Genomic DNA, 13573 nt, shown 5'->3' with positions numbered 1-13573 from the left:
GTTAACACTGGTAGCAAGAATGCTCCACAAGTTAACAAAAGTTCAAGGAATGATCTCAGTAGTGATATAAATAACGGCCTGGGTCAGGGTGACCATCCTCGTAAATATAGAGCCGATAGGCTAAATCTACCCTCTGAGGCTACGCCCTATACCGTCATTTTGTCAAATGTACTCCCCCTGCAGAGCGGTGAGGAGGAACATTGGGTGTCCCTTAGGAATAAGGCTCTTCACCGCTTAAATAATTTGACAGGGCTCGGTAGCTGTTTATTTAAAGAGTTTAAAATGACCCTGGGTAGGGAACTCCATTAAAACTAGTAGAGGTGACTATGCGATATTGAATTTCGGGTCCCTCAGATTGTTAAAACTGATTTTGGATAAGGCCAGTACTAGGCACCTAAGAGAGGACGGAATTAGCATTCTTCCCCTAAGTTTTTTTTACCGAAGCATGCCATCAATGTCCAGTGGAAGGCCCGAACGCATGGATATAACACAGGCTCATGGTCCCTATGATTTTACTGTACCCATCAAAAACAGATGAGGTATTTACAAGCCTGGAAGAGATAGATTGACTGGCTCCTCCAGCATCACCTAATACTTTCACACACAGGGAGCTGGTTCATACCAAGGAAACCCCAGCCTTGGGTACCTCTACTGGTGACAGGGTAGCACCTACTGAATTCTATGAGGGCACGAAGATACTTAGCTGGAATATTGCAGGCATACAAAATAAATTAGATGTTAGCTGGAGAAATTTTTTGAGTGAAGCAGACATCATTGGGTTGCAGGAAACATGGGACACTAATAACTTGTTATGTCTGGATGGCTACACTACTTATTTTACTCCAGCGACAGCCTCAACTATGGGGAGGGTGAAGGGTGGGTTATTGACCCCGATTTCCCTAAAAATTGCGGGTATTCATAATAAATTGGATACAGGCTCACCCCATTGTCTAGCAGTGCAAATTGAATCTACTTACGTTGGTACTATCCTTATTGTAAATTTTGATAACGCTTTTGATAGACACTATCATTTTCTTGATTTGTACAAAGAAATGGTCACGTCTGGGATAGCCTAGGCCCAGCAGATCAAGGGGAAACCCATTTTGAGCATTCAGCGCAGGGTGAATATTTGGAGGAGCTGATGGCTGAAAATGGCCTAATATAGCCTAGTACATCTAAAGGGGTTATTGTTGTACCTACCTTTAAAAAGGTACAATTACTGATTACATTTTCATCAGCGCAATGTTGAGCACCAGGGTCTGTGGTTACACCGTAATTTGGTCTACGTTCAGTGATCATAACCCAGTGGTTCTGACGATGGTGGATGTCATTAAGAAGCGCGAGACATAATAGGAAGGTGGGCAAACTGGATATTCAGGCCACAGATCAAGCCCGCAGAATTAAATGGTGTCGGGTGGTGCCACAGGATTTTCAAGCCAAACTATTAATCAAGGCTGGTTGTGATGTGTAGGTGCATGAATGAAAATGCAGGGGATAAGGACGTTCTTGTGGCCTATATTAGAATCTGTGACCAGTTTGCCGCTGATCTTAAACGGCCATGCAGGGCGCAGAACAAACCTGGGGAGGGATGGTTTGATCATAACTGCTCGTCAGCCCATCGGAAACTGCTGGCGGCCTTGAAACAAAACCCGGTGGATAAGGCCATTGTAGCAGCTTTAAGGAAAACTTATAAATTGGCTGTAGAAACCAGGAAAAAGGAGATCAGAAGTGAGGCTTGGAATGAGCTATTATCCATTGACGTTCTTAAAAACAGCTCTAAATTCTGGGAAGTGGTTCACAAACCCTTCTTCCAAGACTCTTTCAATAACCAACTTGACAGTGGTATCCAGGAGCAGGTTTGGTGCACTCACTTTAAGTCGGTGTACGAAGGTGTGGACCCACGTGGTGCTGCCAATACTACATTTATGAATGAGGCTTATACCCTATCTGTCAGTGGCAGAGGCCATTATTCAGATGACGTGTAATAAAGCTCCGGGTCCGGATGGGGTCCCAGCTGACCTTTTCAAATCTGATGTCAAGACATGGTCTAAAGTACTGTATAATGTTTTTACTAAGGCCTGCAAATCGGGATTGCGGAGCACCTGGGCTGAATCAGTAATCATACCAGTTTTTAAAAGGGGGAAATAGAGGGGACCCCAGCTGTTACCAACCTATTTCCCGGATTGAATCTGCTGTCGAGGCGCTTGGAAGGGTGGTACTAAGTAAGCTCACGGGGTGGTTAGCGGAAACAAATACCCTTTCAGATCTACAATTTGGATTTAGGTAAGGCAGGGGTACAATCCATCAATGCCTCAACTTACACCTTTTAATTGGGAAGTACGCAGTTGCCAAAAAGGGCACACTATTTAGCTTTTATGGACCTTTCCTCGGCCTTTGATCGAGTGAATAGGTCCAAATTATGGGTGATGCTTCTCCATCTAGGCGTGGATAAAAATTGTGTACTTCCTTGCTGATCTGCATAGGGATCTATCTGCAACCGTGAGATACGACCACACGGGTAATTGTACAGGGAAGATTCACATTGCCAATGGTGTTAGGCAGGGATGCATCTTGGCCCCCCAGCTTTTTACCCTTTAAATTAATAACTTGGGTACAGTTTTATCTGAAGCATGCAAAGACATTCCAAGGGCTGGGAAACACCCAATTCTGGCACTGCTGTACGCGGATAATGCCACCCTTTTAGCACGCACAGTGGTCGGGTTTTGTTGTATTTTTTTCTCATTTTTTTCGTGACCCAGGTGGACGTCGACATATCACCATTTGGTGTCTTTTGGGACGTCAAGGCGCCGCCGGAAGCTCCCACCTTGGGTCGCAGTCTTCGGATTCTTTTTTCTTCTCTTTTTTTTTCCTCTTCTCTTTTAATAGTCTTTCCTCAGTTTTAATAGCCTTCCTCCTGTCTCCTCTTTCTGGCGGAGGAGAGTGGGATCGCTAGTGAATCCAGAAAGTCTTCAAGCTGCAAAACTACACGGACAGGAAAGAAACTATAGGTTTTGCATCATGAATCTTTCTGGATTCACTATACTGTGCATAGACTTTGTAGCGGTTTGCTAGGTTTGTGGTGGCAGGGTGGAAGATGAGCGCTGGTTACTGAATATGTGTTGTAAGACCTTCTGTCCCACTTGCACTTTCTTGTTCATTTGAATATCTATGCAGTAGTGCTTAGTAATCATGTGCATGGAGGACCATATTGCTGCTTGGCAAAGGTCTTGAATAGATTTATTTGCTAGAAAAGCAATTGTTGCTCCTTTCTTCCTTGTTGAATGAGCCTGCATTGCTCCTTGTAATTGCTGCCCAGCTTGTTTGTGGCAGAATTGTATGGTTTGTGCAATACATTGTGCAATGGACTTTTTGGTAACTGGTCGTCCCAAAAAACTGTTGGCAAAAGACACAAAGAATTGCTTTGTTTTCCTGCACTCTTTTGTCCTTTCTGTAGAGTGCATTACTGCTCTCCTGGCGTCCAGTGTGTGTAACGCCGTTTCTGTGCGGGCCAACTACAATTTGATATGTAAAGCGTTTATCGAAAATTAAAGTTCATAGAAATGTTGCTCTACAAAGTAAACCAGTAAATACAAAAGGAAGAAATAAATCAAAGAAAAAAAAAACCTAACAAGTGTGCATGCGTGAGGTGTGTAAAGGAAAAAAAATTAAAATCACACATGGACTTGAGGCACTAGTTTGTCTATGGAGAAAGGGTTGTAAAGGTAGGCCTTGAAGGCAGAGAGAATGAGGAATCAGAATAAAAATACAAGGCCTAACAGCCAAAGTACTCACATAAGCTGTGCAGTACTGAGGTAATCCAAAAGTATTTAGCAGGGAACGATTCAGAACAATCCACGTATTACTAAGGATCACAAGAGGATCTCACAATAAAGACCAAGAGGTCTCAGGATAATATGGCTAGGAATGCAAATCAGCAGTGAAACCTGTAAGACTGAAGATATTGGTAATGGAATGCAATGGACTTTTGAACTCCTCCGTTCCGGTGTTGGGCATTGCACGCTTCACTACTGGCCTCATGCCTGTATCCCCACATGTGTTTACAGCAATATCCCTTGCCACTGATTTAATGCCCCACAATTTTAGCACGCCTGCCAGCTTGCTGTATCCGTGGCGTCCAACTCGGACTTAAAGCAGGTATTGGATATTGTTTTACCTTGCGCGATCTCATTTCCATTTGCTTCGGAAGTGAGTGCTAGCTACACTAGCCAAATGTTCCATAGAGACAGGACCACATTCTCAGCAAGGAACAGGCCGATATTCTCAGTTTTTCCTCAGACATGAAAACAGAGTAGTTGCGATCCATCATAGACCACTGGAAATTAAACCAGTGTTTCCAGAAACAATACTTTTACATGGTCACCCTCTCTAACACCACATGACAGCCAGGGCCGGACTGGGAACCAAAACGGGCCCTGGCAAAGTGCTTGGACGGCACCCTGGGGGGGGGGGGGCTGAGACCAAGCGGTTTGCCAGGGCCGGTTTCGGTCAATTTTGTTGCAGGGTGCGATATTGCAGCAATGCTGCAAAAACGGCCCTGTAACAACAAGCATTGAAAATGCAATAGGTCTCGCAATAACGCAAGTCTGAACTATTAGCATTGTAAATGATTATGCCCTTTTTTTTTGCGTTCTGGTTTTTGGAACATAAATAAAAGGCTTTGCCATTTACAAGGCCTATAGCTTAAATTTGCGTTAAAACGAGACCTATTGCATTGCAATGGTGGTGGTGCTGCTGAGTTTTCTCTGAATCTGCACCCACAATCTGCACCCACAATGGGCGAGTGGGGTGTTGCGTGGATGATAGTGGGCTTGCATGGGTGTGAGTGGCGTTGCGTGTCTAAGTGTTGCTGTGTGGGTGAAAGTGGCACAGAGCCTTTGATGTGGCCTGGCGCAGGAGAAATGCTGCTGCTGCTAATTAAATACAAGAGCGGCCGGGAAGCGGCCGGGAAACACAAGTACAGCCGGCCACATAATTAGGGGAGGAGAAGCCGCACAGCACACGCTGGGAGAAGTCCTTTGATGTGCTGTGCGGCCGCGATGTGCGCTCTGTGCTGGGGGAGGGCCATTAGCCTGAACTCGCGGCAAGATCAAACGAAGGGTGGGAGGGACATTGAGGAACAGGAACAGATGGCCATGAAAGTGTATGGGCCAAAAGCGCGTGACTGTACGTGCACTCGAAGAAAACGCCACGAAAAAAAGCGGTGGTTTGACAATCAGTTCGAGCACTTGAATTCTCGCCATTTCCCATTCCTTCGGAATGGTAAAGGCGAGCCCTAAAAATGGTTCCCCAGGGGACCACAACCTGCCCCACCCTGGCGGCCCACCAGGGAAACACTCGCTACAGCCCGGATGACAGTTCTGAATTTACAGAATTAACACCTCCACATTTCCACCCATGCATCAAAGTTCTGCCATTTGACTTCAAATCTGCTTCCTGCATTTTACCTACTGCCTACCCAGCTTTTTCAAGAAGGACGGTCATACTTCAACAACTGATTGATAAAAGCACCAACGCCATTTCAAGCATCCAAGGCCACAGAGGCTTGCCTAAAGTTGTCTCACAAACTAGATCTCTGTGTTAATTATCAAGCTCATCAACTCCTGCTTCCAAGGATATACTGTTCCTGGGCAGCAGCACAAGATACTGTCCAAGAGAAAGACTTGCTATCCCAAAACAAACAACGAAGGCTCTAGGAACTGGCTCTCGAATTTTTTTTCTTTTTATTTTTTATTCTGTACATCTGTTAAATTAGCTTCTGGGCATCGTGCCCTCAGTGATCAATATGATCCCTCTTGCACACCTGAAAACGAGAGCCTTACAGGAACAGCTACAAAAACAATAGAGTCAAACAAAAGAACCGTTCAAGGGCCTGGTGCTCTTCACACAGGTATGATGGAAGCTCTAGCTTGGCGGTCCAAGTCTGCCTTCCTATCAAAGGCCCTCCTAATCTTCCCTCAAATAGCTCACTTTCTAGACTGAGCATACCTCCCTGGGCAGCTGAGGTGGTCATCTACAGAACCTGCAAATTTAAATAAAGTTGTCTATGCTTTAAAAGAGAATACATATCAATCACCTGGAGCTCACAGCTATCTAACACCAAGTTTTCCTACCACCAGCATGCAATGAACCTCAACAAATGAAAGTTTGATCAGTCGGCCCTAAATAGAATTTTCTTGTTCAGGGGCAAAACGTCTCTAGATCTCTAAGCAACAAACAAAACTCACGAATGCCAATTCTATACAAATTTGCATCCCCATTCAGGATAATGGGGGAATGCTTATCGCCAGATTGGCCAGGAGCTATGCTTAACCCCTCCCCCCGAAGCCTAGAATACCAAAGATTCTCAGCAAGAGGAAAGCGGAGCGGTGCCGTCTCATCCCGATAGCTCCCAGGTGGCCCACATAGCATTGGTTCATGGAGCTTCTCCTGCCCTCAGAATACAAGCACATGCACCTTCCAAAATTCCGTAAACTTTTGATGAACTATGGCCAGGTCCTTCATCCGGACCAGCTTCCTCTCCTCTTATGTACATGGCTCCTACATTTCTTGAATTCAAAGATCTCAATGTTCCTCAGGACTGCAGGTGTATTGTCTCCAAGTCAACATGGAAGCCACGATAAAGACATGTAAACCGTAATGGATGGAAACGTTTCCGCCTATTGCCCCAGAAATGAAACCTACATCCTCTACTAGCATAATCTGCCAGTTAACTTCCTTATCTCCTCTCGCTACCTCAGTTACGGTTGGTAGATGGATCTGTTACGGTACAGCCTGCAGCAATATAAAGATATATCTGCTCATCACATTTTCTCTTTTTGTTCTAGTCCTCAAACATCAGACAGTTCATGAATAAATTATTCAGACTTTTTTCCTCCAGGAAGGGATCCTTCCCCGGGATGGCACCTGATCATAGTTCTAGCTCAACTCATGAAGAGTTCATTCGAACCCATTCACACCGCACACCTCATATTTCTCCCATCTAAGTTTGCCTTGTTCCTAGCGCTCACTCCGACCAGGAGGGTAGAGGAGATCCAGGCTTTATCAAATCAAGAACCTTCTTGTGCCTCGGAACTTTTGTACTTCTCAGAACCAATCCAAAGATTGATTCTCTCGGTGCCTTCAGAGTTTACCTCAGTGAACCTATAATATTTTGGACTTTCGTCCCAAATCCAACATCACCAGCTGAGAGGTCTAATCATGCACTGGGTATCAAATGATATCTAAAATTCTACTTATGTCATGCTAAACAACGAACGAGAAATGACCAACAGTTGGACTCAGATGGACACACTTGTATGGGCTCGCCAGTCACGATGGCAACCATCGCTTGATTAATATCAGCTGCGATCCAGTTCTGCCACTCAAAGTCTAGCAAGCCCCTCGCAGCGGAAACCAGGGTGCACTCAACTATGGCAGTTTCCACCTACTTTGTTTGCGGAAATTCCCCTCGATGGCGGAAAAAACAAACAATGGAGCCGATGCCCATGCGCACTATCACCGAAAGGAAGAGTCACCTACCTCGTGACTGGAAAGGACTTCTTCTTCGAACAAAAATAAAGTGCAAACATCGGGACCCAACACTAGATGGCGGGCTATGCAAAGCATGTGATCTACAGCTTACATGCCTCGAAAATATATATACACACATACACACACACACACACACACACACACACTATCCGCTAATACTATAAAATATACAAATACAGTATCTGCTATTCTGATTCAAGCATGTAAATCTAGGAAAGATCCAAAACTTGGAGTGGGGGACTAATGGCGCTGCAGGCAATGGATTGAGACTGCCAGGGTCCCATCCAGGCCCAACAGAGGACCGGTGATTTCGTCCTGTAAAGTATCGTGAGTGACCTAACCCACTGGAGGGATTAAGAAGCGTGTTTTAAACTACAAATCCCAGCATGCCCAATGTGAGAATGAATAAAAATAGGCACACCTGAGGCCAGCATCTACACGGAAGCACGCAGGGGAGAACGTAGCGCTGATAAAGAGTATAGACTCATGATGGCCTATGAGGAAGGAGATAAAAACTCCGAAACGAGTCAGGTCAAGATCTTTATAAAGGGATGCGAAACTGACCGTCTGTTAAATAAATAAAGTGGATACTTACCCTACAGCGAAGCGCGTCCTCATTTTCTGGGCAACCTGTGGTGACTGACTGACACACCCACTGACACACACACACACAATCCACTAATACTATAAAATATACAAATACAGTAACTGCTATTCTGATTAAAGCATGTAAATCTATGAAAGATCCAATACTGAAGAAAATTAATTACTTGACTAACTGCAGTTCTCCAGTATTGGTATCTTTCATAGATTTGCATGCAGCCCCTCCTCCCTTGAGAGACTCACCGTACAGCTCGGGATTATTTATTCCCATTTTTGCTTGAAAATCTGAGGGACTCCGCCTCTGTTGGGAGTGTTCTAGAGGGTGCAGTCGCCCGATTGGTTACAGTTCAAGTTTGGTTGTTTTTTATTTTTAAAAAAGGATATAGATAGGCTATTAAACTGACTTTTTCATTACCATTACAGCCTATGACCGTGATACATACTGCATTGTGATGAGACCTTGAGACCCCCACTACGACAATGGGGAATGATTCAAGAATGTGTATCTATGAAAGATACCAATGCTGGAGATCTGCAGGTAAGTAACTTATCGTCTTAGACAATTTATCTGCATGAAGAAAAGGGTCTTAGAGATGATGCTTGGAACAAGCTGGTTTCTAAGGCTACCTGCTTGTTGTGAGGGTGGGCATATTTGTCATGCAATACTTCAAGGACGAATCAAATTGAAAATGTTATATGCAGAGAGAAAACAAATGTAACATTCATACAGGATCAGCTGATCAAAGGGGCGTATTTAGATTAGAGTGAAGTTCGTATCCTGTCAGGGTGACTCAGTCGCTTTGACAGAGTACTTGTACTCCGCCTTTAGAGCGGTCTGCCAGCCCTGCGGACATCTCCAGATGTTGGCAGGAACCACCTGAACTGAGGTTCCGGTCAATGCGTTATAAGTGTCCCGGACAGTACCATCAAATTGGCAAATGTTCAAACTTTTAACATGTTTTTGGATTTTCAAAAATAACTTCCAAAGAGGGAAGTTGTTTAATAAAAATCAAAAACTAATAGACCGCACTCCATGGAGTCATTCCCCATGGTGTAGGACAGCACTTAAAACGTTTTTACAGTCGCTTACCCCAAGGTTTTACCCAGGAGTGACGGACAGTGAAAACAGGCCTTTCAACCACTTACTCTAAAATGAGGTGAGCAAATCGCTAAGACTTCAATGGCCAGTGCCAGGTCAGGCTGTGGGAGTACCATCTCAGCAACAGAGCCATAGTAGGCTTGTCATCAAGATACCGAAGACCCGCCTGCTTGTAAATCAGGCAGGCGGACTGAGGGTATGGGTATGGTGGAGAGGGTACTAAGTCACAGTGGCAATGGACCAATCGGGCTCAAAATGTTTGCATATCACACATCCTTCAACTTACCTTCCGACACTTCAAGGGACCCATGGGACTTGCGTAGCTCCTTTACAGCCTCCACGAACTCCTTCCCGCCAGCCTTCTCCAATGCATTTCCTACAAGAATGAGAATATAAATTAGAAGCTATTTCGACTCATAGGTATCTTGATTTTACACAATGCTACAGACACATTCAACTACAGTTTATAGGCTTAAATCTAAATGAGATAGCTCATGTGGTTGAGGGTATGCTGTTGTGATCTAGGTGTAAACTCAATGTTACAGGCTCGAAACTAGCAAATTAACTACTACTTATGGAACCCCTGAACAAATGTATGTGTGTGTAAACTAACTTTTTTAATGACTAGCTGCTAAAACAGCTTTCATGCAGCAACTATATACTGACAAAAGGTAATAAGGAAAAGCTTGAGATGCCCCACTAAATACGCCCATTGATACTTAAGGTCAACCTAGGTGAAAAATATGTTCAGGGTTGATTAATGCTAGATTTTAATCTTCACCCCTGCCACAAGGATACAAATAGGTATAGTCATACCAGAATAGGTATACAACTGCTTTTAACTCTGGAAATTCTGAAGAAAAAAATGTCATTATGAAAGCATTAGACTGTAAAGTAAAATGCTTCCAAAGGCCGAATCTACTTCCCACAGTATTTAGTCATTTGATCTGCTGTAGTTGCAGAGGGACTAGATTTATGGATCTCCCGAAGTGTGATGATATGTACACCGTCTGCACCACATGCCACCTGAGTGAGTGCAACAGATCCCTCAGTGCCACTAAAGTATTTACGTGTTAAAGCTTGTGCTTTCATGGGTATGTGGAATGCAGGAAATAAAACAAAAACGAAAAACAAGCAGGGTTGGGTGCAACATTGCGGGGAGAGTTGGTTGGGTAAGTGGGTAGCCCACTGTAAGTTCACAACTGACATTTCTCAACCAGACAGCTTGCAATGTGTGGTAAGGGAGTCCAAAAAACAGGTATTCCAGTATATTTGGCTATAGGTGAGAAGTGGAATCTCATCATTCGACTTCCTCGTGAACTTACCAATATCCTCCTTGAGGTCTATTTCAGCTGAAGTTGGGTGTATGATGCCTTCGACCTTCATGGTGCCAATGTGGCTCAGGTCATTCTGAGTTAGACAGAGCTGTGTGATAGAACAGATTGTAGCAGATGTTAAAAATGGGAACGTTAGGCTATAAACATTTCCATTAAAACAAAAATAAGATTAACGTGAAAACTGTTCCCAACTAGGATTCTTAAGAAGGGGGGGGGGGGATCAGAAACAAGCTGTGTTTACTACTTACTAGCTGTTATGTTGATGCACATTCAAAAGGCTTGAGCAGGGAGAGCTTAAGAAGGCCTTAGGGTCTCGTTTGACACAAAGAGGTTAATTTGAGGTTTTAAAGACAATATAAGTTATGGATTATATGCATTACCTTCTGTCCGAGGACGAGACTTTTTGAAGACAGGACCGTGAATCCATCCCCTGGCCCATCTTCGGATGCTGCGTTTGCAGAACTTTCTTTCCCACCATCAGACGACTTTTCCTATTGAGAGACCGAGAATCTCTCAATAAATGTAGAAGTACTGACCAGACATATATAAGAGCTGACAAAATATTAACTACATTTTTTTGTTTTAGGATGCAACGCACCCAGTGCAATACAAAACCAAGTATAATCTGTTATCAGCACATCTTGCAGCAAAGACACTTCTCCCAAGCATAGAAAGGATAGACTCATCTACTTGACAGCTTGAGACATTCTGTTGTAAAATACTGTAGCCTAAATACATACTTGAGAGGTTGCTGAGACCACAATCTAAAATGTATTTTCTGAAATTATGAAGATTGTGAGAACTGGTTCTAGAGACAATGGGAACTATATTCCAGGTTGTATGTCATTACATCGCATACTAATACCACGCATGCCATTACAACGCGGGTATTACTACGCGATGTCAATGACAACGACATGCCATTACATGGCAAAATTTTACCACGCGTATGCCATTATAATGCAAAGGCATGCATGGTAAAGTAAACTGCACTACAACACTACCCTGAACCCTAAAACCCTACTCTACAACACTACCCTAAACTCTAAAACACACTACACTACCCTGACGCTAAAACACTACACTAAAACACTACCCTACACAAACACTACAATACCACCCTAAAACACTACACTACAACACTACCCGAAACCACTACACTACCCTTAAACACTACATCAAGTTCAAGTTCAGGTATTTATAAAGCGCACTACTCACCCAGAGGGTCTCAAGGCGCTGGAGGGAGGGGTTTACTTTTTATCGAATGTTTTCAGTTCTTTTCTGAAGGAGATGTGATTCTGAGTGAGGCGGAGGTGGGTGGGGAGTGAGTTCCAGGTCTTGGCAGCCAGGAAGGAGAAGGATCTGCCACCCATGGTGGTTTTTCGGATGCGCGGGACTGCGGCGAGGGCTTGATTGGATGATCTTAGTTGGCGGGTGGGATAGTAGAAGGACAGTCGGGTGTTGAGGCATTCGGGTCCTAGATTATAAAGGGACTTGTGTGCGTGGGTAAGAAGGCGGAAAGTAATTCTTTTGTTGACGGGAAGCCAGTGGAGGTTTTTTTAAATGACCGGTGATGTGCTCTTGGCGCGGGATGTCTAATATGAGTCTCGCTGATGCGTTTTGGATGCGCTGGAGTTTTTTCTGCAATTTTGTTGTAATTCCGGCGTAGAGTGTGTTGCCATAGTCCAGTCGACTCGTGACCAGTGCATGGGTGACAGTCTTTCTTGTTTCGAGGGGGATCCAGCGGAAGATCTTTTTGAGAATGCGAAGGACGTTGAAGCAGGAGGACGATACGGCGTTGACTTGTCTGGACATTGAGAGGGAGGAGTCTAGAATGAAGCCAAGGTTACGTGCATGGTCTGTGGGTGTGGGCGCAGATTCCAAAGCGGAAGGCCACCAGGAGTCGTCCCAAGCTGAGGGGGAGGATCCTAGGATGAGCACCTCCGTCTTGTCTGAGTTGAGTTTTAAGCGGCTCGGTTTCATCCATTCAGCTACTTCTTTCATACCTTCGTGAAGGTTGTTTTTGGCGGTGTTGGGGTCTTTGGTGAGGGAAAGGATTAGCTGGGTGTCGTCGGCGTAGGAGAGGATGTTGAGGTTGTGTTGACATGCGATGGAGGCGAGGGGACTCATGTAGACGTTGAAGAGGGTGGGACTGAGTGAGGAGCCTTGAGGTACGCCGCAGATGACTTCGGTGGGCTGAGTAGAATGGGGGGAGTCGGACTCTGTGTTCTCCCGGCTAGGAACGAGATGATCCAGTCCAAGGCTTTTCCTTGTATGCCGATGTTGAGGCGTTGTATGAGGGTGTTGTGACAGACAGTGTCGAAGGCGGCGGAGAGGTCGAGTAGAATGAGGGCTACTGTTTCTCCGTTGTCCAGGAGTGCTCAGATGTCGTCGGTCGCTGCAATGAGGGCGGTTTCGGTGCTGTGTTTGGCTCGAAAGCCGTTCTGTGAGGGATCCAGGGAGTTGTTGGATTCAAGGAAGGCTGCTAGTTGGCTATTGACGGCTTTCTCGATGACTTTGGCCGGGAAAGGGAGTAGGGAAATGGGTCGGTAGTTTTTCAGATCTGAGGGGTCTGCTGTTGGTTTTTTCAGAAGGGCGCTGAGTTCGGCGTGTTTCCATATTTCTGGAAAGATGGCGGAGTCGAAGGAGTAGTTGATGACATCGCGGAGTTGGGGAGCGATGATGGAGTCAGCTTTGTTGAAGATGAAGTGGGGGCAGGGGTCAGAAGGTGAGCCAGAGTGCATTGAGTTCATGAGGCGAATGGTGTCTTCAATGGTGATTGGGTTCCAGGAGTTGAGGTAGTTAGTTGGAGGGGTGGGATCTGAAGTGGGTGGGGTGAGTTGGTCATTGGGAGTATTCTTGAAGCTGTTGTGGATGTCGGCAATTTTGTTGTAGAAGAAGGAGGATAGCGCATCGCAGAGGTCTTGGGAGTTAGTGATGTCGTTGGATGCTGCGGGAGGGTTGGTGAATTCTTTGACGATAT

The 13573-nt window shown here is 44.9% G+C and overlaps 1 protein-coding gene across 1 annotated transcript in view; it reads right to left on the bottom strand.

Annotated features, from left to right (window-relative positions):
* Positions 1–13573, bottom strand: part of MACROH2A2 (macroH2A.2 histone) — an 82378-nt gene that overhangs the window by 15024 nt on the left and 53781 nt on the right. The window contains exons 5-7 of the mRNA XM_078643242.1: positions 10971–11081; positions 10579–10678; positions 9540–9629 (exon numbers count right to left, since the gene is read on the bottom strand). Coding sequence (XP_078499368.1) covers positions 9540–9629; positions 10579–10678; positions 10971–11081 — 301 coding nt within the window. The remainder of the gene's footprint in view (positions 1–9539; positions 9630–10578; positions 10679–10970; positions 11082–13573) is intronic.

The sequence above is a fragment of the Lissotriton helveticus genome, chromosome 5_1, assembly GCF_964261635.1.
Source record: "Lissotriton helveticus chromosome 5_1, aLisHel1.1, whole genome shotgun sequence".
Lineage (NCBI taxonomy): Eukaryota > Metazoa > Chordata > Amphibia > Caudata > Salamandridae > Lissotriton > Lissotriton helveticus.
Note: the sequence above shows the minus strand (reverse complement) of the source record. Positions and strands in the feature narration are given on the sequence as shown.